The sequence below is a fragment of the Diachasmimorpha longicaudata genome, chromosome 4, assembly GCF_034640455.1.
Source record: "Diachasmimorpha longicaudata isolate KC_UGA_2023 chromosome 4, iyDiaLong2, whole genome shotgun sequence".
Classification (NCBI taxonomy): Eukaryota; Metazoa; Arthropoda; class Insecta; order Hymenoptera; family Braconidae; genus Diachasmimorpha; species Diachasmimorpha longicaudata.
Window position 1 is genome coordinate 5,556,005 of NC_087228.1, and position 26,719 is coordinate 5,582,723.

General features: G+C 36.3%; 2 protein-coding genes across 6 annotated transcripts; both read right to left on the reverse strand.

Moving 5' to 3' along the window:
* Positions 1–3,324: 3,324 nt before the first annotated feature.
* LOC135161660 (5-oxoprolinase) lies at positions 3,325–14,503 on the reverse strand. 5 transcript variants are annotated; one of them, XM_064119425.1, is made up of 17 exons: positions 14,438–14,503; positions 13,471–13,707; positions 12,616–13,040; positions 12,369–12,531; positions 11,813–11,898; positions 11,529–11,730; positions 11,195–11,455; positions 10,058–10,189; positions 9,774–9,975; positions 8,790–9,696; positions 8,624–8,729; positions 6,713–6,880; positions 6,373–6,617; positions 5,730–5,841; positions 5,429–5,653; positions 4,382–4,723; positions 3,325–3,565 (listed from the first exon to the last, which is right to left on the reverse strand). In XM_064119425.1, the coding sequence occupies exons 2-17, from the start codon at positions 13,636–13,638 to the stop codon at positions 3,425–3,427; spliced, it is 3,885 nt and encodes a 1,294-aa protein (XP_063975495.1). In that variant the 5' UTR covers positions 13,639–13,707; positions 14,438–14,503; the 3' UTR covers positions 3,325–3,424. The 5 variants fall into 5 exon arrangements, with proteins under 5 accessions (XP_063975495.1, XP_063975492.1, XP_063975494.1 ...); XM_064119422.1 differs by lacking the exon at positions 14,438–14,503 and adding an exon at positions 14,121–14,431; XM_064119424.1 differs by lacking the exon at positions 14,438–14,503 and adding an exon at positions 14,053–14,431.
* Positions 14,504–14,924: 421 nt separating this feature from the next.
* Positions 14,925–24,835, reverse strand: LOC135161662 (long-chain fatty acid transport protein 4-like). The gene is made up of 12 exons (XM_064119427.1): positions 24,462–24,835; positions 21,909–22,059; positions 20,806–21,043; positions 19,786–20,017; positions 19,508–19,709; positions 18,599–18,791; positions 18,020–18,163; positions 17,730–17,934; positions 16,396–16,486; positions 16,170–16,323; positions 16,038–16,093; positions 14,925–15,964 (listed from the first exon to the last, which is right to left on the reverse strand). Exons 1-12 carry the CDS (start codon positions 24,581–24,583, stop codon positions 15,866–15,868), a joined length of 1,887 nt encoding a protein of 628 aa, XP_063975497.1. The 5' UTR covers positions 24,584–24,835; the 3' UTR covers positions 14,925–15,865.
* Positions 24,836–26,719: the final 1,884 nt, after the last annotated feature.

Below are 26,719 nucleotides of genomic sequence, written 5' to 3' on the forward strand. Positions count from 1 at the left end.
CTCGCAATTCGATATTTCGATATTATCGCATCTTATTTTTTTGTCTAATTAGAAATCATCGATTCTCGAATCTCGAAATTCGATAATACCGCATTTTCTCTCTTTGTACACTTAGAAATAATCGATTCTTGAATCTCGAAATTCGATAATTCGATACTATCGCATATTCTCTTTATGTATAAGGAGATTTCTCGCGAATATCGCATGGTCAGGCGCTTATATATCACTCCGTGTCTCTTGCTCTTCTCCTTCCGGGTCGCGTTAAACATTCAACGTTACCCCCCCCCTCCCTTCAGGTGCGTTAAACGTTTAACGCAACACTTTCCGAAATTGTCTGTGGAGTTTTACTTCAAAAATGTTACGTACAGTACATTGGTTAGTAAATACGATTTTTTCACTCTTCCGCCACTTTATGTCTGGAGCATTTCAAGGGGAGCTTTCTTAAGGTCTAAAATGCGCTGAGCCCGGACAACACTCGTACACGGTCGACATCGATTGTAACCACTCATGGTAAAAGCCCACTTTTGCAATGAAGCTTTTGATGTCGGACAGCCGACGGATTTTTTTACTCACTCCACCTACATTGTTCCCGTAGTCTCAGACATTAATGTCTGATTTATTTTTATTATCCTGCAGTACATCTCACTACGTTGGAAATCACAAATTCATTTTGTGCACAACGTTAATGGAATTACAGCTGTGGATGAAAGAGATTACCGTGTCTACCCGATGGTGACAAATTTGTTTTCAAGCTGCGCCAGGTTTCTGGATGATACTTAAGCACTTAAAAAATCAAGACAGAATTGTCTATTTTATTTTTCATTCTGTACAAGAGATATCCTGTTATTGGGCAGGAATTTATGATAAAAATTATCCTACTGGTCTGTGAAAGTATACACTGAGAGAAAAATATAATTTTACCAATTGAATATTCTTCTGATAAAAATTTAAAGCGGATTTTCTCATGAAAATTTCGAGCAACTGTTTGTCCAAAACAAATATGATTGACAAAATTATATTTTGCTCTTTGTATATCATGAGACATCATTAACTCATTTAATTTGTTTGTAAATATGTTGTTTAAATCAGTAAGCAAAAAAATCTTTTATCTTTCACTACATTTTACAAGATTTATTCTAAATTTGGTGAGCAGTTAGATCCTTTTCGAGTTTGAATTCGAGAAAAATCGATTGTTATTCCTCTCCCAAATGCAAGGACATGGTCAACACTTGAAAACTCCTTTGCGATAAGCCCTCATACCTGAACTCTACCATGAAGGATGGATCACAGTAATACACTCAAGAGGCAAACAAGTATTAGGCACTTGTCGTCTTGTCACTCAAATACTCCAAAAATTCCAGAATTCAAATCATTCTGGAATTTCGAGGAGGTAATCGCACACCGACAGAAATATTTCTAGCCGTGCACAGTAATGCTAACTACTTCTCCGTTCCTCATCCGGTAATTGAACGATAGTCATTTTGGGCCATGATATTCACTGAAGATCCTTGTAAATTAGATTTGATCTTAAGGTCAATTGGCTCTGACTAAATGCACCACGGATGTCGTACCGGTGGAGAGTAATGAATTTTCCAGGATCACAAAATGCTCTCAAGCCGTTATGTTAACCGTGAGATGCTGAGCATAGTAATGAGCGTCCAATTAAGACGAAAAAATTCTATGGATTAGCATTGCGTCAGAGTTAAATAGAAATTTATGGCAATTCGGCATTAGCAGAGCTCAACCATTTCATTATGCCATGGGATTTTATGTTAAACGAGAAAATTCATTTTAAAGGAAAATTAATAAACTCAAACTCTTTGTAAAATTATTTCGTTTTATTGTTATTTCTTAAGATTTCCATTTGTTGTGTGTTGTTTCCATTAAGGTGATGGCTCTACCTTTTTAGTAAATTCAGAGATTATAGAAAATTACAAATCTTTTTTGTGAAAACTCGATCACATTCGTAAATATATATTATTCTCAATTTAATTACCCATTTCTGCTTTTGCAAAAAATGTCGCAGAATTTTCTGACGCTTCGTAAAAGGTAATTCCCCTTTGGGGAATGAGTTCTATTATTTGTTTATAAGGAGAAAATATTTTTAAAAATATCAATACCTTCTTTCTTTTAATTAATTTAAATGATACATGATTTTTTTTTAATTTTACTCGGGCTATTAGTTCGAAAATTTGGCAACTGAAAATTTTCAAAAATATCGACCTGAGGGAAGAGCTACTTTAAGCCATTATAAAGGAAGTATATTTTCTAACTTTTCTTTGTAGTTGAGGCACTTTATTACTCTTATACTTCGTACTCCGATTTTTAACTTACAAAAATTGACAGAATCGTTCTTAGGTCATGAAGCTATCGGAAGATCCGATCATTTTGGAACATCAGTGGTATTACTACGGATAATATCTCCTGGAACCTCCCATATCCTCCGTAGTGTAGAATTTAGAACCAGAACGTAGCCTGATAAAGAAGATGGAATTAAAAGAATTACACGAACGCGAGATATCGAATAGAATTTCTAAAATCCCTCTCTGCACTCCACATTCCTCGTTTATTTTTATTTTTATGTCTTGAGAGAAAAGGAGAATGGAGTAACTACTTTTATACTAAAACCTTGCCTCAGAGAATAAGCTAGTGGTTCCTGTGGAAAAATTAATTGGATGAGCTCCACATCAACTCTGAATTACAATTTATGGGAACCGTACCAACATACGATTTTCTTTAAAGGGAAAAACTTAACTTAATAAAATTATAAAATAATAGAGTAAAATATTTTATCACATAAAACACATAAAAAAAATTCCAGAATTTTCTAGGGGAAAAGTACAACTACTGGAACAATTGTATCAAAAATAAATCAGGTCCAAGTTCAGGTCCAGGTAAACAAAATCATCTCATGATTTTCTGGAAAAACTAAAGAACCGCTGGAGCGATTTTCTCCAGAATCCGTCCGGCTCCAAGTTGAATGAAGACATTTTAATTCGTCATTCGTTCACCAGATCTCGTTGACCAAAATTTTTGGCCACATACATCTCTCCCCTCCCCCCTCCCCCACACACATGCACATACCTGGGTCATGTTGAAAATATTCGGAGAGGGTTGTGGAGACTTTGAAAAGTGAACATATGATGAAAATTTAATTTTCGATTTTCGGAGTAATTACAATAGTTTCCACATCCCAGGGAATTAAAGATCATCATTACTATGATATTCTAACTGACAAGAGATAATTAAAAAATCTTTTGAACTGCCGCCATGTCACCTTTGAATAAAAATATATAGGAATTGAGAATGAAGAAGATTCAAACATTGAATTGCAACAGATAATTTTATTTCAAATAACAACATTCATAAAAAAATAATTTTTTTCATTAAAATCCATCCGCTCTGCAGACAAATTGTAGAGGAATTATACGGATTCTTGAGCTTTACGATACTCGTACACGCTGCCATGTTCAAGAAAAAGTTTGTTTGTTTGTTGAAATACTGAGGATCGCATGCCAGGTATTCCGTATCCACCTCCACCCGGGGTTTCCAACAAGAACCTATCCTGAAGGAGAAAATAAAAATTAAAAGAACTGCATAAGCGGGAGATGTGAAGGAATAGAATTTTCTGATCCCTCATTTTCATTCTACATGCCTCGTTTATCCGTAGTTTTTGATGTCTTGAAACATAATATTTTCACACAAACACATACTCCTCATTTTCCTCTCCTCTTAAAGAAAATGAGGAAACCCCCTTTGCTATAAAACTTCACGTCATGAAGTAACCCAGTACAGCCCTTGGATAAATAAAATCGAGACACATTTTTCCTCCGTCACAACCCCCGTCAAGTCTCTTAAACCCCTCCGTTCATTTGCTTTCATCCACTGGAGTCGATTTTTCCCTCTTTGTGTTACATTCTACTTCATCTCTTTTCGTCTAGTTATCGCAGCGTAAACTGAAATGAGTTGACACCCCAAAGATGATCCCGTCTTTTTGGATTGCCAAAGGATATATGCCCTTTCGGTTGGTTATATCCACCAAATTATGGCCCTGAGGAAATGAAATGTACAGCGTATGCGCTCCAACTGGCGCCAAACGCAGAAATAGGAGTGAAGCTGAGGTACAATGGAGCCAAAAGAAGGTGAGGTCGTCTCACTCGCCATTCGTACAAATAAAAATCTTTACGAGAGAGCACCGCATAAGACTACGAAACGACAGAATTCTTCAATATCAAGGGAAGCTGTGCATAGAACAGCGGTAGCTGTCTAGCGTATAAAATCCCCAGAAGATGAATTTGAAAAAAAATTTTTTTAGCTCGTTCAGCCCACCTACTCCAGCTACTGCAGTAAAAAAATACTGTACGAATGAATTGATACAAACCCCGGGATAAACTGGTACTGCGGTTTTAGGGCCGAGATTTATTCGTCTGTTATCAGCTCTTATCAGTGTATTTCGACCACGAACACCTGGACAACCGCCCTCCATTCCCGGTGGACAATGTGACCTACGTTCTGTTAACACTGATAGAGTCATGAGTGATCTGAATACTATTTCACGAATTACTCCGTCACCACCTCGGAATGCACCATCACCACCGCTGTTAGGGCGCAGGGAGAATCTTCTCAGTATCACTGGGTAGCGGGATTCCAGAATCTCAGGATCGGTGATTCTCGTGTTGGTCATGTGGGTGTGAATGCCACCACGACCGTCCCATGTTGGGCCCTTGGAGATCAACATAAAGTTATTTGAAATATTTAAATACTTTTTAAACCTATTTCTAAAGCAGACAAGATCAATTTTTCCTGATAAACAGCTGTTCTGCAACTAATGATCGTGTAAAATATTCAAATTTGAGTTGAGTATTTTAAACAATAAAAAAAAACAATTCTTCTGCCAAACGAGAAGAATGTTTTATTTGAAATATCAGATTTTTCGAAGATTATTTTGACTTTTCGAATGAATAAAACATTTTTAAATGACTTTCAAATTCTTTTTTTCAAGTTATAAATACAGTCGAAGTGAGGTTTTTAGTTTAAGAAAAGAAAGGGAAATGGAAGGGTTGCATACGACGTGATGGATCAGTGGTACATCCCCCAGAACAATTTCATTTCTTAAATCTTTCCTCACATTTTACGACTATAACCAGAAGGTCACGCACGACTCGTGGCCCTGGTTCTCACGTGGGTCTGCAGAAAAGTGCAAAAAAAGTCGGTCTCATTTTCTCTAAACACATCCCTTCCACCTCCTACAAAGAATATTGTCCAAGAGAAATAAATTTACAATTCTACCCTCCCAATCAAAATCAAAAATAGAAACTAAAATGTAAAAAAAAATTGAATGCCCCCGGTCACAAGAGCAATCACTGGGGATTTTTATAATTATAAGTAACTCAAAACTATATATTAATTAATCACGAAAATTACTCACAGCCCCACTTCCTCCAGCAACAGTCTCATAATATCCCCAGGACTCCGTTCCAAAAGTCACATTGTTCATGCATCCCTGAGACGCTGCACAAGCTCCAAAAGCCGCAAGTACCACGTCAACAACCCTTTGTGAAGTCAAAACATTCCCTCCAACAACAGCAGCCTCCTCGGACGGGTCTAGTAAACTACCCTTCGGTATTATTATCTTGACTGGCTTCAAACATCCCTGCAAACCCAGAACTTCTGCGTCTCTTAATAACTGAATGAGTGAAAAAAATTATCTTAACAGGTACAGCACGAACCTGATTCAGTGGCACATCCCGGCCGACGATACACCTCAGACAATAAATTATTGCTGATAACGTAACAGCCCGTGGTGCATTACAATTACCCCACACTTCGTATCCAGTTCCCCTAAGTAGGCAGATCAATAAATTTAACAATTTACAATCACTAAGTTTCCGTTTAATTAAAGTCGAATGGCCATGAATTTGCGGAAATTTATGAATCAACTACTTCACGTAATTTAACCACAGAAAGATTTTATACCACTAAAGAGAATCGCGGGAGTTAATTATTTAGATAACGCGAAGACAATGCAAAATGGTGACGGCTGGCAAGCCTACAGAATTGAAGAAAATTAAGTCTTTCATTAAACTGTTAATTTAATGGCTGGGGAAAAATAATTTTGGCCACCGCCAAAGTCGTATGGGTTTCCCAGGGTTTCCAGGGTTTCTTTCTGTCTCTGTGCAAATGCAGTACAGTTGGGAAACAATCAGTTCCATGGCACTATAAGGAAAGAGAACAAAAGGCAAAGGCTCGAGAGTGTATACTTCTGAAGATGGAAATTAAAAAAATAAATAAATAAAACACATTTAAAAAAATCGTTTAAACGATCCAGCCCTACACCAAGAGAATATAACTTCTGAAATTAATTTTACGTACGTAAAATCACAGACAGCCTCTCCCTTATTGACATCAACCTCCAAACGAAGTTGAATAACACTTCCATCGTCCAGATAATCCCTGGCAGTAACCTGGCAACTTCCTGTTTTTCGGAGCAGCTTTTCTCCAACAGTTGTAAGCATTTCTCTCACCGCCATTTCTGCATTACTCTGTATATGACCCATATATGCTTGGACAACGTCCAACCCATAAATGTCGATGAGCTCGTTTACCAGCTGCGTGCCCTGCAAGTCAACACACCCTCCCAACCGGAGAATTTCGTCAGTATTGGGTATAACACGCTTCGGTGAATAGATCGAAGGCATTGCGTTCATCCAACCTTATGATTAGCAGCTATTTGTGCTTTAAGATCACTGAGATTGTCCGGTAGATTACGAGTACCAGAGCTTCCAGGATATTTACTTGGCGACATCAGTGCTTCGGTTACTTCTCTCTCGCGAAATACACCTTTGTGGACTAGGATAAAACTCTTGAAAGTTGCTCCTTCCTAAGAACATCATTATTGCAAATGAAATTGAATTACATCTCTGGATATTACGGGACAGAATATTACTGAATAATTATATATATTTTTCATTAATGTTTTAAAACCCCGTTCAAGGTTCACTAGCTTGAAATGACTACAAATTGATTAGATGATGTTTCAATATTTTGTACTTTGGTTATTAAATTTTTAAGTCGCAGTTTCTCAGAAATTTAGCGCTAGCGTTAGTAACAGGTAATTTTAACGAATGCAATATACAAATAATGTCATGAAATATCACAAGACTAAATATTACTGGATACAATATTAGAAGAAATAATATCATCATATTCATTCGAAATTTGTCGTCCATATGCATATGCAATTTATACCTCTTCACTGACTATATAACAACAATAATTTTTAGTGAATAGTATCATGTTGGTATGATATTTTACCCGATCATAGCATCAACAAATAATCCTGAGATTAAGTTTAAGGGCAATAATAGTATGGCTTGAAATAATTATGGCGATAATATTACGGCCCCATGATATATTTTGTTGTTTATTGTTCAAAGTGAACCACAAGACATTATTCATAATATTCTGTCAAATGATATTACATTCCATCTATTTAAGGACCCATCTACCTAGGGACATAAATAAAAATTAAAGGAGTTAAAATTTATTCTTTAATTTTTTTTGAGTGAAGGGAATATTTAGTACCTCGAGAGAGTTCGCATGATAATTAATTATGTGTCACCAGAGGTTGACAGCATTCCCTATCCCTTTGTCATTTAGTCAGTTCCTCTAAAAAATTCGGACAAAGCCGTTGTGTCTTCCGAAAATTTTATACAAAATAAAATAATAAAGTATCCGTTTATCCGTTGGTTTCATTATTTAAAATGATCCCAGATGCAATATGTCGCTAATTAGTTTCTTTCAACTTTCTTTAACTTCCTCTGAATAAACTAGAACAATTTTTTAGGGATTCTCATTCTAGTTTGAATACTTTATCCGTTGATATGAATCTTGGGAGTTAATTTTTCAGCGATCAGCATTGAATGGAATTAATAAGGAATAAGGATTTCTGGATATTAAAATGTACAATTCTCTGGATAAAAAAAATTCTGGAAAGTCAAATATCATTTGTTTGACGTCAATAAATACTGAATTTGACAATCGATACGACCTATACAATTTCACCGTTCGCACAATGGGACTTTTAATAAGTTATATGTTACATGCAATTTTGATGAATCTCTTTCCATAATTTGATGAAACACGCCATTCGATCAGAACAAATATTCGATGCTAGATACATATTTCCATTGGTCTCATATTAATGAACGATGAGATAGAATTTTGGTGGAAATAATGAAGAATATATGGGAAATAGATACCTTTGAATAATGAAACACCCAAATCTGGGGAGAATTCGGGGAATTTCAAGTCGTTTGAAGGTGCCTGTCAGGGTTTTAGTTACAACGTTTTTTTTTTTATTCCGTTATCAACACCTGAGATATTACAGGCTATAAACAGATTATCTTACACGGATTTACGCTATTTAAATCCTATCTCGATAGAAAAAAATAAGCTAAACGCATGGATGAAAAATATTTGCTCGATCGATCTCCTACAAGCATTCAATGAAGTTAATTACTCGGTGAATATTCTAGTTCGATTCCCATCTTTCGTAAAATATACTATTTCATTAAGGTCAAATAAAAAAAAATCTCATAATTCTTCATAATCATTCTCTTACCTGCAGCAACGTCGTTGAATGAGGGGGCATTGACCCCGGTGTAATGCCCCCAATATCCGCATGATGACCTCTACTAGCGACAAAGAACACCGGCGCATCCAGATCCCTGAATCAAACGCAAAATATACCCCCTCAATTCTCCCCAATCCTTCATATTTTCACGTACCCATGAAAGACCGGTGTGATGACTGTCAAATCCGGAAGATGTGATCCACCAGCAGACGGGTGATTAGCCAGGATTACATCGCCCCGTGTGAACTTACCACTGAATGCTTTCATCTGATACTGAACAGTCTCCTGCATTGCACCCAAATGAACTGGTATGTGAGGTGCATTTGAAACAAGACCACCATCTGGTCCAAAAACAGCACAAGAAAAGTCAAGTCGTTCTTTTATATTCGTGGAGATCGATGTACGCTGAAGAACTCTTCCCATTTGTTCCGCAATACTCATAAATCTGTGCGAAAATATACTCAAATGAATAGCATCGAGTTCAGTCGTGACATTAAATCGTAAACCCTCGCCGATGGTGATGCGAATGTCACCACGAGATGTTATTACTCCTGTGCAATTAGGCTCTATCAGGATAGTGCTGAGCTCGTCGATGATAATAGCAGGACCATTAATTACATGACCAGGTGAGAGTCCATCCATCTGATACACATTAGTGTCCTGATACCCTCCCTCGAAATAAACTTTCGCTACTTTTTGCACTTCCGGCGACTTTGATGATCGAGACAACTCCGGTTCATCCGGAATCGTTGATTTCCCAATTCCTCGTACCCTAACATCGTTCACCAGAATCTTTCGATTTGGCATTGTGAATCCAAATTCAGTTTGATATCTCTCCAGGAAGTTCCCCAAGAAGTCACCATGTTCGGGAATGCTGTCGTTGTCGTTGACATTTTTTCCAGAATCTGGAACGCACATTAGAGCACAATCTGTTCCCTCGTACCGTAGATGCAAACAATATTGGATTTGAATTTGCTCATCGGAAAATCCGTGAGATTGCAATTTTGATCGAACGCTCATCTCCAGGGCTGTCAGTCGTGCATCGAGCTTTGCAAAAGCATCTGAAAGTGAAGGAAAAAATATGAAACAATCCTGTCCTGGGACATGAAGGGTTTTTGTTAATTGGGTTATATCGAACCTGTTTGATAGGCTTCGGCGCTGGGCTCTTGTGCCTCTTCCACAACATCAGCCAGTGCCATTCCATATGCGGATAGGATACCCGCATACTTGTGAATAAATACCGTACCCATACCCAGAGATCTAGCAATGGCACAAGCGTGTTGCCCTCCAGCTCCACCGAAACAAGCCAAAACGTGTGCAGCGGTGTTGTATCCTTTTGCCTATTCACGTATGAACATTTGATAATTGGTTTAGCTTCACGAATTTACATCTCCCTTGAGGTGAAATTGAAAATATTCATACCTGGGTGAGAGCACGTATGGGACGACACATTGCTTCATTTGCTACTTTTAAGAAACCCATTGCCACTTCCTCCAGGGACATCCTTTGAGGTATTTCGGTGGATTTTGATGATGATTGGAGATAATTGTTTATCTGAAGAATTGGGGAGTAATCAATAATGGTGTGTACTTTGTAAATTTATCATGTGATAGGAGACATTTACAAGTGAGGAATAAATCAATAATTATCTTGGCTGAAGGCCTTAGGGCGATGGCCAGTTGTGAGTGAAAGAAATAAACAATTATGAGAAGATAATTATTGAACGGGGCGGAGGAATTACAGTGCCAGCAACATTATTGTTATGATGCAGGAATGCTGGGTTGGAGGATTTTTTTTTTTGTATTTTTGTGGTGAATCGACGTCGATAGGTTCAGAGGAAATTTTCAACATTTTTCATATGTGAAACGGGGAATGAATGTGGCATTTCATATCCTGTGATGTCACAGGAAACTGTTGGATAGGATTTGGATTGGGTGGGAAGAGAACTAGGATTATTGTTGATATAATTTTACTGAAAAAATTTTAAAAACATCGGAGGGATGAATTGTCGATTTAATCCAACCGGGATTCGAACCTGGGTCTCTCTATATCGCGCCACGAATGATAGTGGGAGAATACATAGTTCATCATAGAAGTTCATAATAGATTCCTTGGAATTTTGAAATCGATGATTGAATTGTAGATCCAAGAAGGTGCATTGGAGTTTCTTTTTGAAAAATATGTTACAACTACGAAATGTTAGGGAACAATTTTCAATTAATTATAATCGTTACTACGCTTTATTACCAACAATTACGATATTCAAATTGCCTTAGCATCGATGATATAAAAAACATTTGGAAAAATTTTAACAACTTTGATCCGATAATTCTGTTCAAAAAATCAGGGAAACAATTAACTTTTTATATCTGTTACGATTCGAGTAATCAAGAAGCTCACCGAACTACTCAACCCCTCAAATACTTGTGAAGCAGATGAAGATCGATGTGATTTGGGTTGAAAAGGGTTGACAAGTTTGATCAGAAAATTTGTTTAAAAAAATCGGGAAAAAAATCCACTTTTTCTACATTTTTCAATTAAAGCAATCAAGTAGCTCACCGAATTACTCAGCTCCTCAAACGCTTTCAGAGTTGCCGCTTTATCAAGAGGTTCGTTCTCCATGGGTCCAAAAATTTTTGGAAAATACTCAGGAAGTAGTCGACCAAGCGCCAAATTAGCATCTGTCACAGCAAGTGGTCCACCTTTTTTATAGCAAGCAGGTCCTGGATGAGCTCCAGCACTTTCCGGTCCAACTTGAAATATTCCTGACCGAAAGAACAACATAGATCCACCACCAGCCGCAACCGTATTCACATCGAGCTACAATAAGTTACAAAAATTTTTCGAAATCAACAATTTTGTTAGCATTAAATTTTCGGTCACGTTCACCCACCTGCGGCACTTGAATCGTAACACCGGCAGTTGTGCTCTCGTAAACGTGCTCGTAACTTCCACTGTAACGACTGACATCAGTAGATGTACCACCCATGTCGAATCCAATGATAGGTAATGTGGTTTCCTTACAATAAGTGGTCATTGCATATCCAACAACACCACCCGCGGGTCCTGAGAGAATTGCTCGTGAACCGTTGAAACTAACGTGAGAAATGGGAATAGTACGATAAAAGTATATTGCCATCGTTGATATTTTTTTCATCTCGATAAGTGTCTACTCACGAATTCATTGGTGTCAAACCGCCATCACTCTGCATGAACAGCACATTTACGCCTTTTAGATTATCCTCGAAGCCCGACGCAAAGCTCTTAAAAATAATGGGATCATTAATTTTTGAGAATAACCGGAGAACGAAGGGGTAAAACGAGATAAGTCAAATCCACATCAGACTGAACTTTTTCGAACGATTTTTAATTGTCGAGGGAATTCTCAAATTTATTGATTACGAGACCAAACGCGCGCTTTAATTAAAATTTTCAAAATCAAATAAGCTCTGAATGCAAATGCAAATTAGCCACTTTAGACAGCTGCAAACCAATTCCTAAAACTGTCATTAGACTGTCAACAAAATATATTTCTCTTCAATATCATTGTATGAACTAAAAGTTAGGCAATTGCTATTTATGAAATCGATCACAAAAAAATGTTTAAACAAAACAATTGACTGTTCTTTCGAGTACTTTTACTTTGATCGTAATAAAAATTTGAAGATCATAAACTGTCATTAGAATGCTCTCATTCAGTGACAATAAAAACTTTTGTAATTACGTAACATACATGCAGGTAATTCTGTATGTGAGGTGTTAAATAGGCATCTGCTAACGCCGTAAATCCCCTCGGAACGATTCTGATCATTGGCATGACTTCGTGAGACAGAGAAACATGAAGGAAATCAAAACTTTTCGCCAATTCCCCAACTCGACGTTCATGCTCACCAAACCTGTGATTCCGAGAAATTAATGGTGAAAAAAATCCATTGAAAAGTTTTCCTCTGCAATTGAACAATAATTACTTCAAAACTTACGAATAACTGTGAGCCAAAACAACAGCTAAACTTTGAATTCCATCCTTCTTAAGGCTCTCGAGGTCACTCATTAAAGCCTCCTCATTAAGTTCTTGGATAACAAATAAATCCTCACCCGTCGAGCCTTTAACTTTTCTCCATGAGCTGTGATCTAGAGAGCATTTTTCCGGCAGTGCAGGCACCACTCTGCATTTTACTTCAATAATTTTTGAGTACAAAACACTGGGTGTAACTATTTCCAAGTCGAAGATGTTGGGTCGAGCCTGATTTCCGATGTAGAGAAGATCCTTAAACCCTTCGTTGATGAGGAGGGCCGTTTTCGCGCCCTTTCGCTCCAGGAGAGCATTAGTCGCGACTGTTGTACCCATTCGGATCCAACTGATTTGGGAGCTGTCGACGACGTCACCCATTGGACGCCCAGTCTCCTAATGAATTCATTATCTTTTAGGAAATAATGCACGTGGGACATAAAACCTAGCTCCTCTTGACATAAAAACCGGAGTAGAATTTCCCGCGACTTAATCTGACCAACGTCGGGACCTGATCAGGTTCTGCTCTGGTAATTCTCATATGAAGAGGACCCCATGAATATCTGATGGGGTGATCTTCAGGCCACCCCCGATCGACTTAAATATGAATTTATAAGACCTTTTGGATCATATTCACGGTGGGGTAAGAAACAAAATGAATACACCCTTTTGCCACATAGCACGCGATATTTATCATTTTCATCTTGTGCACTGTCTTCTTATGGGATCATAGTTACCATAATTTCTACATAATTAATAATTAATATAACACAAAGTCAAAATTAAACAATCCTTCCCTTCGAATTAAAAAATCTGCAGAACTCACTTGCTCCAAAATCCGTCGAATACCTTCACGAGGTGCATCATCGTAATTATCAGGATCCACCGACAAAAGTTTCATCACCCTCACCTTTCCCCCCGGACACCTGGCAAAAACATCCGTAAAAGTGCCTCCACGATCAATGGCAAATCCAAACTTATCACCACTCTCCATTGCACCAAAACTTTCCTCTCGATTGACCAAATTACAATTCCACTTGTTCTACCGCAAACTGACGACTTGCTGGTTACAGAAGATAAAAGATATCCGTAAATATCCTGATAACGAACATTCGATAAAATTCCCTCCTCTCTCTCTCTGCACTAAAATAACAAATCCCATTACCCAGAACCGCAAATCATAAATTGCTACCTCGTAATTAACCGACAAATCTGAATATTTAACAGAATCCAATTAATGCCCCAAGCGATTACAAATCAACAGGTGATAATTCCAAACTCTTCCCCTCAAATTAATGAGCAAATCTGATGATGATATTAATCTTATCAGGACCCACCCGACTGAATGACATAATTCACATGACAAATGTACCACACCTGCAACTTGAATATTCAATTACGTATTCACCATTAACAGTGTCCCTTGATTACTGAGTGGTATTTAATCAAAACAAATACTTCCGTAAATTCACGAACCCTTGAAATCATTCAAACAGACGTCAACAACTTGTTGACAATGCGGTGTTTCACATGTACAACTTAATTAAATTCCCACCGTAGTCAGTCCCTATCATCACTATTCACCAACAGTCTTTGTATATTCTCAAATGGTGTTTTAAAAATAGGAAAAATATTTTTTAATTATTCAAAAAAAAACGATTAATTCTTTAAATCAATTAAATATTCGAAGATAATGTAATGCAGACGAAAAATATCAGACAACTGTCATAATTAATGTCACTGACTGATGCAAAACGTAAATACAAGATTTGTTCGACTTGAAATAATGTTACTTGAGCAGTGGTTCTTGGTGAAACTAGGGTATTGCCAATCATTTCACAATGTACAGCTGAATATTATCTACGTAGTGCTTGGGTTGATTGAGAGTCACTCTTACTCATTGAGCCTGCGTATAAGTGTAGAAGTTATGAAACAGATATACCGGGTGGGATGAAAATATCGCGGTGCAAAAGTCTATTAAAGAAGACAGTGTAACATTTTTTCGTTATCGATCTGTTTTGTTTAGCTGAACTAGTCACATCATAATAGAAGAATTGAATTAATCATTCGGTTCAATTATTTGTTAATTCTTGTATTAATGTAGGTATATAAAGAAAACATACAACAGTGTTATACCTATATATCTATATGTGTAATATAAATTATATGTAGTAGTGTATATGTAATTTCTCTACAATGTACAACATTCCTATATATAATGATTATTTTATATTTTAAGGGTTTGTAAACACAGAAAAAAATTTATTGACATTTTCGAGATAACATTTTTACCAAACTAATTTATTATACAACGATACACCTATTGATACAGCCATTAATGATAATTGAGTGGGTTTCCATTATTTGCAGCCCTTCATTCATATTTTTCACTAAAAACCCGAATGGAGAACAGGTGAGTACAGGCGTCAGGGGATTTTCGAGTCGGAAATCTCCTGTAAAAGCTTTTTTAGTTTCGACCGCCTGGACTAAGGTTTAATTTTTTCTGATTTAAGTCATCAGTCATTGATGCGGTCTTAAGGTGATATAGGACGTTCTTGTACCTTGTTGTTGTACCGAATTAAACAATTTCCCATGCCGCTTTACTATGTGTACACGAAGGTACATTTCGGGTAATAAAAAATGATAAAGTAGCAGTCGTATCATCGTTAGGGTGGTAATAAATCAAGAGACAATTTCTCCTTTTTTTATTCAACGGTACAATACGAGTGGACGTAGCCTAGTTAATGATTCAGTCACGGTACATTCTGTAGTTATAGTCTTCTATATATTTGAACTTGCGAATAATTGCGTAAGCTCTTTTTAATCTCATTGGTGATTCATATAAATTATCTCTAAATAGTATGCTAAATGAATAAAAATGGATACATATCCTAACTTTGCACGATATTTCTCACTCCTCGCGATATACTATACAGCTCATCAAACGTGATTCCAGTATGATTGAAAATTCAAAAAATCAACAATAAATATCTCTTTAGCTTTAAAGACTATGATGCTCTTTGCAAACAACCCCAACCTCCCTCATTCCGCAACAATCAACAGCGCAACACATGAATCAATAATTGTTTAAATACCTTTATGCCTAATGAAATATTCTGCGATTTTAAATTGGCCACATAACAATAACTGGGTTCACAAATTGTTCAAATGCTCCCGAAGATTCACAATTAATTTTGTCCTGTAACTCTCGTCCTTTTAATTTAGACACGAATTTTCTCCTCAAGTAAATCGTGATGCAGTTGCTCAGTTAATCGTACGTAATTACCCGACTTTTCCAAGAAGTACACCGGATCTTTAATCTGAGAAATGGAATGATCAAAGATAATATTAGCTCAGTGTCTCAATTGACTGAACCTCTTTACATTTTCCTACCTTGCTAACGTCGAAGCCCTCCACTTGAAGATCTCCTTTTTTCAATTTATATGTACCTACAAAAGTGAATATAATTAAATTATTTCTTGAAGGGGGTAAAATTAAGTTTTATAATTCAGTTTTTATGCGCACCGGTTAATGGTAATTCCGCTACAACCCTGACGAACAACGGTCTAGAATATGCAGGTAACAATTTTTTTAATCCATCGGCTAATTCTTGAAGACTCAGAGTCTGGTTGGGATCGTAAATTGCAACCATTCCAGCTTTACCCTCGTTGCCGGGTACCTGAAAAGTTAATTATCAAATATTGAAAAATTTTATATGAGAGAATACGGGGGAGTTTGGATTATTTATTACCTCTACTCCGTAGACTACGCTGTCTCGGAGACCAATTATATTACTTATAACCCCTTCAACTTCAGCTGTAGCTACGTTTTCGCCTTTCCACCTGGAGAAGACATAAAGAGTGTGGGATCAATTAGTAATGAGGCAGAAAAAAAGTTGAGTAATTTTAGAGATGACTTTTCTCCAGCGAATGTCCTGATGACCTCAGATTTTCAAGTTTCACTCAAGTGGCCAAATTTCGAATGTTTTTGTTTATTTTTTCATGAGTTAATGTTCAAAGACATCGAAATCCATTTTCATTTTTTACTTTTAATCTTTTGTTAGTTCGGTATCACCATAAAATATTTACGACAAAAGATTTATGAATAAAAAATTTAAACAGTAAATAATTACAAAATGCCGACATTCTCTTGTATTTTTTCTGAATTTTTAAGAAGAATCACAAAACTGTAGAAAAAACTCAGGAAAATTTTTGCACCATTGGGAAACTTAGTGAATCACTAAATAATGACAAAACGCATGGACCTTATATTTTTCTACATCAATTTCATCGTTATTTGGTCAGAAAAATTCGGAAAATATGATTTTTGGCGGAAATATTGTATAACATGTGGAGAAAGTGAATTTTTAAATTAAAAAATAACAAACCCGGATTCGTGAACTGAGTTGTAATTGATAGCGATAGATAGGGGCCGGTAGAAGATATCTTTGAAAAAAAATACGATTTCATTGATTCATTAGTGAGCGAACCACAAAAGCAAAAAAAATATTACACACGCATGTACGAATACGGACTAAAATTGCATTTTCGAACATATAGAATCGTATTCAATTGATATAACTTAAAAAATCAAAAACTTCAATTTGATCGATTCCAATACTTTCATTCAGAAACAAGGAAATAATTTGTTTTTATTATTGTCCGCAGTTTTTCAACAATTTTGAAATAAAAATATTTTTTTAATACTTCAATTTAATTTTCAATATTCCAAGAGTTTGTCAGGTAAATAGCCAGAACACAATTTTTCCCTTAATTATTCCTTTTTCCTGAAAAAATATATTTCTGGTGATTGCACTAGCTCCAAGGCCGCATAAAGTGAATAGCAATTGTAGAATTGTCGCAATTTAACGTCTCATTGTAGAGTATTTAGGGGTTCTATCAATGAAAATATCTTAAATTTTCGAATCATCGAAAAATTCCATTGGGAAAAATGTCACGTGATTTTTTCAAATATTAGATCTCGATAAATCTTGATAGATACTGATAAATCGTGATGTTTATGAACTTTCATCTCACCAACAGCGGTTAAATCAGTTGAAAAATTAGGAACAAAAAGAGTGCAAACCTAAACGTATCTCCTCGTCTGTCCTTGAAATAGAAATAACCGAGCTCATCCATCACAAGAATATCCCCAGAATTGAAGAAACGGTCCCCTTTCTTAAAAACATCTCTGATGATTTTTTTTTCTGATTCCTTTTCATCTGCATAGCCACGAAAATCGTGAACCGCCTTCTTCGGATTTATTTTCCCCACAAATATTCCCGGTTCATCTGGAATCATTACATATTCATTGGGAGAAATTGGGTTTAATAAGTAAATAAATAAATAGCACTATTGACAGGACTTTGAATATACCTGGCTTGCATCTAATACATAAACCATCGGAACCTCTCACAGGCTCTCCCGTCTCATCATCAATTCTTAAAAGAGCAACTCGGTACAGAGCGTCACCGAACCTTGGGACGAAGCCAACAGCTCCGGGTCTGTTGTCGATATTCACTGAAAAGAACATTCACAATTAATGCAAAAATAGTATTTCATGGGATTTCAGTGGAACTGGCGTCAGTTCCTCAGTTCATTTTTATCTAAACAGTTTTATACGAAATTTCCATGACGAGATAAAGCTGTAACAATTTATTGCGTCACGATATTAAATATTCTTGAAAAATATGTTAAATATATGTTAAATATTCTTGAAAATACTTTTTAATACGAAACCCCCATGATGCGAAATTCACGAGTTCATCAATTTATTGATGGCATAAAGATTTTGAAAAATCACTCACTGACTCAATGACTTATTTTGAAAAAATCGTTACAGGACAGTCTATTTGATCAACAGTTCCCCGCCAATTGAAGTCCACAATTACTGTTGTCTGGTATGAGAACGGATAACCATTAATTTAGGTCCTTATAGAGAATGAAATCAAATACCTAAGTTTGAATTCCCTTCAGTAGCTCCGTAGAATTCTCCAATCTGTCCAACGTTGAAGCGTTTCACAAAGGATTCCCATATTTGTGGTCTCAATCCATTTCCGTACATCAAACGAATGTTATGGGCAGTGTCATTCGGACTTGGTGGAAGGGACAGCAGAAATCTGCATATTTCACCAATGTATTGAGCAACCTGTAAAATAATCATCAAAGAATGCAGAAAAGTGAACTGTTTATATCTAAATAATTGACTAACTGTTTGTTATACGAGTCTATCTACATGTCTCTCCAAGAAGCCGCTTTCTCCTGATAAATAATTTGACAAAGAATCTTGCAAATTTTTATTTAGAAATAAAGCCTAATGTCTGGAGATCTACCGAGTTCAATAATGTAATTATAATCTTTATAGCTTGATTGCATCTTTATTAGTTTTAAATTAAGGTCTTAAAATGCTTTTAGAAAGAAACAGGGCCAAAAGTTCAACGGAATTATTTTGATATAGTGACCGAAAACTATTACAGCCTCTACTCTTCAATGAATTTTTAATTGAACTATTTCCACAATATTCCGGAATATGTCACGAAATTATATTACTCAAACATATCGGTTTCTTCATCTTAAATAAAATTGTATATAAATTAGATAAGTATTACTTCAAATTACTGATCAACGATTCAGAAAAAAAATCGAAATCTCCTTAAAACATTTTTCTATTACATAAGGAATACTCGCTCTCCTAATTCAATTATCCATTAGTACTCATCATGCATTCAATAAATGAAACTGACGGTTGCAATTAACGATTTTTTAGATTTCAGTTGCATTCATACATCTCCATAAAATACTACACATAATTTATGACAGTTTACTCGATGCGGTAATGACTATATTATTGACACTATAACTCACAGTGCATTTATGTTCAATGCAATCAGCCCAAAATTTGGAAGCACTAAACTTTCGCCTAAGTACAACCGTGATTCCAACGCAAAGAGCAGGTCCAACTCCAATAACTCCACCGGCCGTATGATAAAGTGGCAGTGGATCGTAAACTCGATCCGTGTGATCAAGGCCAAGCATGTAGTATACACCACAAGACATCAGCATGTACCTATGTGGATGATTCATTTTTTCTGTGATTTTCTGGTCACCGTGAAAAAAATCGGATCGAATTCATTGTGACTCACCTCAAGTTATTGATAACAGCGGCCTTGGGCATTCCCGTTGTTCCTGACGTATAAATGTATATGAGTTTATCTCTGGGACATCCTAATGAAAGATCAACTTCCACAGCTGCAGGAGAAACATCTGCCATTGATTTATTCAGATCAACAGCTCCTTGGAGGACTGGGGTATTTGGCTTCTCCGAGCTCTGGTATAGACCAATATCTGGGATTTTCTCTTTGATCTCCTCAATGGCTATAATACCCAAAAAATTAGTCCTATGTCACCTCTATTTATCACGGGTCAGGATAATCACAGGAAAAATGATGACAAATTTTATCAGATGGACAAATGGTCATAAAATATTTTATCACAGGCACAAGTCGTCACAAATCGATTTACCACAGGATATTAAGAGTGACTTATATATTACTATGAGGAGGGAGGGGGGGGGGGGATTTGTATTGGATTAATTGCCGCTCTATTTTCGGGAATGGTATTACAGTAGTGGGAGGGATTATTTCGAATTACTCAACTTTCGAGTTCGATTGTCGTTTAAGTGAACACGAGAAAAAATTTCGGATGAAAATTAGACCTCCAGACGGTGAAACGCAGGATGAAATGACCTTTCGCCACTTTTTAGGGGTGAGTTTCGTCCTAAAAACTAGACTTGGGAGTCTAATTGTTATGATAAAACGAACGGTTGTCTTACGCTTCACTACCTGGACGCCCAATTTTTATAAAAAAATTCTTTCATAGTAAGTTATGAATATAATTGTGTTCCGCATTCAAATCACGTTCTTCAATAAAATTTTTTTCTTAAATTAAATCGAGGTTGATCCTGATTCCGGTCCTACCTAATCAAAAATTCTATCCAACAATTTCCTGTGACATCACAAGACGTGGAACGGTATTCAGATTTCTCATTCTAAAGATGTATTTTATAATGCATTTCTTAATGATCTAGTTGTCTTATGATAAGTAAATGACTTTTCCGTTTCTGTGGAGTAATAATTGAATGAGAAATATTCGATTTTTCTCACCGTCTTTCAGTTCAGCTCCAAAAATAATGGATTTGCAATTAGCAGTTTTAATACTGTGAATTAACACATCTTTTCTAAGGTTGGTATTGACAAGAGCGCCGACAAATCCCGCTTTGCTTAATCCTAACCAGGTCCCCACATACTCCGGACGATTTTCCATTATCACTACAACACTATCGCCACGAGACATTGGCTGAGTGCGGATGTACCGGGCGAGGCGGTTGCTGTAGTCATCCAACTATAACAGAAAATCATTATTAATATTCTAATCCTGGAATAAAATTATTTATCAACATTCTTCAAGATCATGGATAAAACTACGAACTCTTTAAAGTAGATCTACCTAAAGTAGATTTACCTTTTAGTAAATTCAAAAACTATCGAAAACAACAACAATTTTTTAGAGACCTCGATCACATTTGGTATCGCAATTTTTTTGCAAATTTTATTATCGTTTCCGTCTTTCAAAATAAAAATTAAAAAATCCTAACTTAAGGTTTTAGGACTTATTCCCCTGGCCTAAATTCTCCGGCCAAAATCTCTCCGAAAAAATCTTGCAAACTAATGCCTCCAGGAGAAATAAACTCCCGAAATAATTTCCCAAACAAAAATTTCTCTCAGCATCATCCTAATCATGTAATAAAATAAACTTTATAATGAGTATTAGGTTGCCCGACCCAGATTGGGACAAGTCCTCTCCCCACTCCAACAGGAGTATAAATAAGGGAAGGGGGGAATGAGTTCAGGGGCAAGGAGTAGGAGAACAATTGTCCTCTTTCCTTCGCTGACCATGAAGTAGATAATTATTTCTTTGGTAATTATCTCTTTCCATATCTCCCGTGGAATTTTTTTAGACGATTGTTTAAATGCAAATGCAAAACAAAATGCAAATTATTAATTTTTTGGTATTGATATTGTCTTAATGATAACAGCGAAAATAATTTTGTTGTAAAGCATAGAAGCCTGGTGAATAAACAAAAGAAAAAAAAAGAAGACATTATTAAAACTTATAGACACAGGTGACAGAATTTTCCGTCAAGCTGACATCTCCAGTGATAATTAGTGTTCATTTGGATGGAGTATTTGGATGAGCAGTGACGTACCTGCCCATATGTCCATCGCTGATCCTCAAAGATGAAGACAATTTTATCTGGGTTCTTCTCTACTTGTTTCGCAAATAATTTTGCAACTGTGAAACCTCGTTTCTCCCAGTACCAGAGCAGTATATTTATCTTCAGGAACCTGTAGCCTCCTCTGGGGAATGAAAGACAAGATAATATCAAGTTCATAGAAAGTTATGTTTCATTGGTGAACGTGAAATGATTAATAACACGTTCATCAGATTTCATGAGGTACTGCAACGTTTGAATGGCGTATCACTTCATTGTTGACTGTTTTTTGTTAATTTTGAAATAATTAACATCTTGAGAATCAGTTTTCAATAATTGTTATCATCAGACCTAAGTCGTCCTGCAAAGTATAAGGTTTCAATCTCGATTATTTTTTAAGTTATCGCTGCAGCAAATGGTTTCATGGCAAAAATGAAAGATAAGATGGGAATAAAACCCAAATTTGTAGAATTGAGTCATTGGCTTTGCTACAATGAAATAACTACGATGTCATTGAGATCATTATTAATAGCAATTATTGTTGTCACGCGGGAAAGTTTTTGTGCAAATAACAAGTCGACTTTTCACCTTTTGCGAGCGTTGGAGCGCGTAGATGAATTTTAGAAATGAAATATTCTCAACACTTTGGAGGGAGGGATGCATATTCTTGTTTGATCTAGTTGGCGATCATCAGGAGGAATATTTTGAAAAAAATCAAATCGATTCCGTCCTTTTTAAGTCATGGGATGTGACGGGCTGCAGAAACATTTTTATTAGAACAGGAATGAATAAGACAGAAATATGAATGAGGATTATTTACATGGAGCTTTCGTATATATAAAATAATCTGTTAAATGAAACAAATATTAGATCTTAAAAATGAACTAGAAACATGCAAATGAGGTCACAATCAAAAAGTGAAACAGAACCTTTATTAAAATAATTCTGTGGGATTTTTATAATTATTTTTTATCCTTCCCAACCATTTTGCCCCACCCATCCATTTTGCATTCATACCGTTCCCGGTGAATTAGTGTACGCCGCACCAAAACTAGAAATCCTACGAATTTTTCGTATCAATAACAATGACTAAAAATTTCTAAATTAAATGACTTCTGAATTCAAATTAGCGGCCTTAGACAGCTATGAACAAACGAGGAATCAACGTGATAGACCTTCGAGATATCGATAGTATCGATGTTTGTCCGTTTGACAATAGAACTAGCACAAGAAGGCGCGCGTCGCGCATCTAATAATCTAACGTTTAACCGGTTATGACGTTCATAAACCTCGATTATTTTCATAAATCGATTTTAAAGCAATCGATTCTCCAATCTCGAAATTCGATAATTCGACAGTACCGCATCTACTCTTTCAATATAATGAACACACTAATGTTTAAGAGATTTTTCTTTTCGTGATAGAAACATTACACAATTTGTACGCTCCTGGTGCACAACGCGTACAGCCCTGAATGTTTTCATTCTTCGTCACGCAGCAAAATTTGCATTATTCAACGCGTCCACATCCCAAGCCTCTCAGCCTCGTCCTATATTATACATCATTCAAACTATTATATCAATTCACTCAATTCAAGTCCTCATTACTCATCGCTTTAATCCAAATTCCCACATTTTTTCAAACCAACGAGAGTTCATTGTACACAACGGCAACTGGAACAATCCCGTTATCAAGAAATGCAAGTTTTCTCCAGCGTACAGATGCATCTGAGTATCTGCGCATTAACCCGTCGAGTATACCGTACATAAGAAGGATAAAAAGAGATCCTCACGACAAATTCCAAGAGTATCTTATCGCGCGAGACTTCATTATTTAACTACAAATTTGATTCGATAATGAGACAGGCGAATCTCACAATCACAGATTCAACTTTGCCCGGAGACTACTTTGACCTGTCTAATGATTCTTATCTATTGAAATTTCTAATAACCCCATTACGTGATTCTTCATTCAAAGAAGCTAGACCTGTCAATAATAGAAACACGAATGAGATTCGATACGTTTTCTACTTTTCAATCGATCATATCAGCTGCGAAATGGTAAACTGAGATAAGTCACTTTTGACTATTGGCCAGTTTTTACTGAATATTTTGGAATCCAAGGCAGATAGCAAAAATTTTATTACAACCTTTTTGATGCAGCACATTGAGCTTTACAATAAAGGTCTATCACAATTTTCGCTATTTTCCATAGATTCGGAGATATTCCTGGAAAAGTCGACTGAGAGATCAAGTAACTTATCTCAGTTTACCACTTCACTGCGGATCTTCGTCTTCAATATTTTTCGAAGTTTAATTGGACTATCCATTCAAATCTCGGGCAGTTTATGGCCCTATAGGGGCAGAATGAATTGTCTCTACTCTACGAACTTCACCGAATTTTTCCTATTAAAAATGCAATCAAGTTAAGTCTAATCAGATCGTCAATCAATTGCATTTAAAAATCCTCCAAATGTTCATTTTGCTCCTTTTCGGTAGAATAACGATAAGTCGTGATTTAAGAGTAAAAATGACAATAAATACTTACAGAAGATCTCTTGGCAATGTTTTGCCAATGATATACAAAGTACGCCATCGACTTCCGGTGGAAAGGTAGACGGCAATGAATGCCGCTACGGCCGTGAGACCGATTTGATAATATTCCGTCATTAGAGTGACAGAATATCCACTGATCACAATGTTAAATCACGTATTCCAGTTTATCTCGATCACTGACTGAGTTAATACCTTGAAAAGAAAAATTAAAAACTTGGTATTCAATATGTGTAATCAATCAGCAGCGGCGAATAAGCCAATGGCTTAATGAATCGGGAGATATTTGTTGATCAGTTGAGGTGATGAAGTAAATTTGTGGAGCAGCTAACGCTGCTGTTCTGTGATGACTGAACGTATGAGAGTACTATCTGTACGAGAGCGCACAATAAGCACTCGTTTATTGGGATCCATGGGCGTCGCAATACAAAAGTTTGTCGCGCTTGGTGGAATTAAAATGATTTTATACGCCTCCGATGTCACTTCTGGACGTGTGAACTTTCGACGGAATTCGGACGCGTGTGTCTAGATTTTTCTTGAAATAATTTTAGAGTAATTGAAAGAGAATGGAAAAGGTCTGAATTTATTGCTAGAAACATGACATGTGACGAAAATAAGAAGAAAAAGTTGTCAAAGAAGAAATGTATTGAGAGAAAAATAAAATTTTGCTGATCATATTTGTTTTCGATTAACAAATGGACGAAATTTCCATTGGAATATTCGCTTTACATTGTTGTGAGAAGAATATTTATTTGGCTAAAGTATATTTTTCTCTCAGTGGAGAGAAATGAGTATGGGAACACATACCAGTGTACTTTAAAAGAGAAAGATAGAATGGAAGCTTCAGTTAAAAATAGTTATGTAGATGGACATGTGATATTAATTAGTTATAACAATTATACGTGGATGTATTACAAAGGTCCGGGGAGAAATGGGGAGACACTGGCAGGAGGCGATGGAAAAGAAAGAAAAACATTTGTAACATCAAAGGAAATAAATTGAATTGAACTGAATTGAATGAAATATACAGAACGAAAAATAAGCCGTGCGACAGAGGCTTGTGATGGTAATCATATGACAATTATCCTTTGCACATTTATTTTTTGGTTTCGAATGGAAGTCTTGTGTTTGACCGATTTCCTGATTCTCTAATTTCGATTGCAAGATGGATAGCATGTTATGAAACACAAAAAACGGGGTTTTTTTATATCATGTCCGCGTGTATCAGCTGGAAAATTCGCAATTTGGAAGATTAATTTTGAGAAAACTGTAAGAAAATACAGTAAAATTTATAGCTAAAAATTTGAATTTTCAACTTATGATAGCTATCATTAACCTTTACCTTGATGCATCATTTCAACTCGATCGGTCCCGTAGTTCCTGAGACACCAACGGTTGTAAATTTCGTTTTTCCTCCATATCTCAAAAAATACAACAAGAGTTTTAACTTTTGTTCAAAATACTCGTCTCAGTGAGACCTATATCAATCGAAATATCCACATTTCGGGGGAAATTTCGAGATATTGCCGTTTTTGGTTTCTATCAACATAAACGTTGTGAACACCATAAATTTCCAAAAACCAGCGATCGCGAATTGAAATTTTATAAACTTGTAGCTCTCACAACACAAAAGGCTTCTATTTTGGATGGGCGTCATCGGCCAGGCGGTTCCAGAGATATTACACCTTTTGCGTTAATATATTTCCTTGAATGTTCCATGAACCACTCAACAGACTTCAATTTTTTTTTCAAAATCCTCGTATCAGTGTATCCGGATGACACTTGGTGACTTGGTGCGGTAAGTTCGTTGTCTCCCATGCAAAGGGTTCGAAGTTCAGCCGGATAGAGTGATGAAGTATAACTGTTTGTAGTCGATTTAGGGACGGGGCGAGAGATCTCCAGATAAAGGGTGAGACCCTGGACACCAGGTTGGGCTCATCGAACTGATTCGTGGAAATGAAAATTAACGAGGCTCAGGAAGAGTCCAAGTGGGCTGATGAACCCGAAATAATAGTGTGAGAAGTGAACAGATAATTATATGGCATTAATTATTGTTCAAATAAATTACTACTAAGCTTTATTTTGCTCCAAGCGTATACCCCATTAGGTAAACTGTGCCCTCCTATAGAACATATGTACACTCTTGGAAATATGTATCTGTAAAAGGCGTCACAACCATACGGTTAAATGAATTCTTTCAAGTGGGGTAATTTGAAAAAATAATGTTTGATGGAATTAACTCTTTCAAGTGAA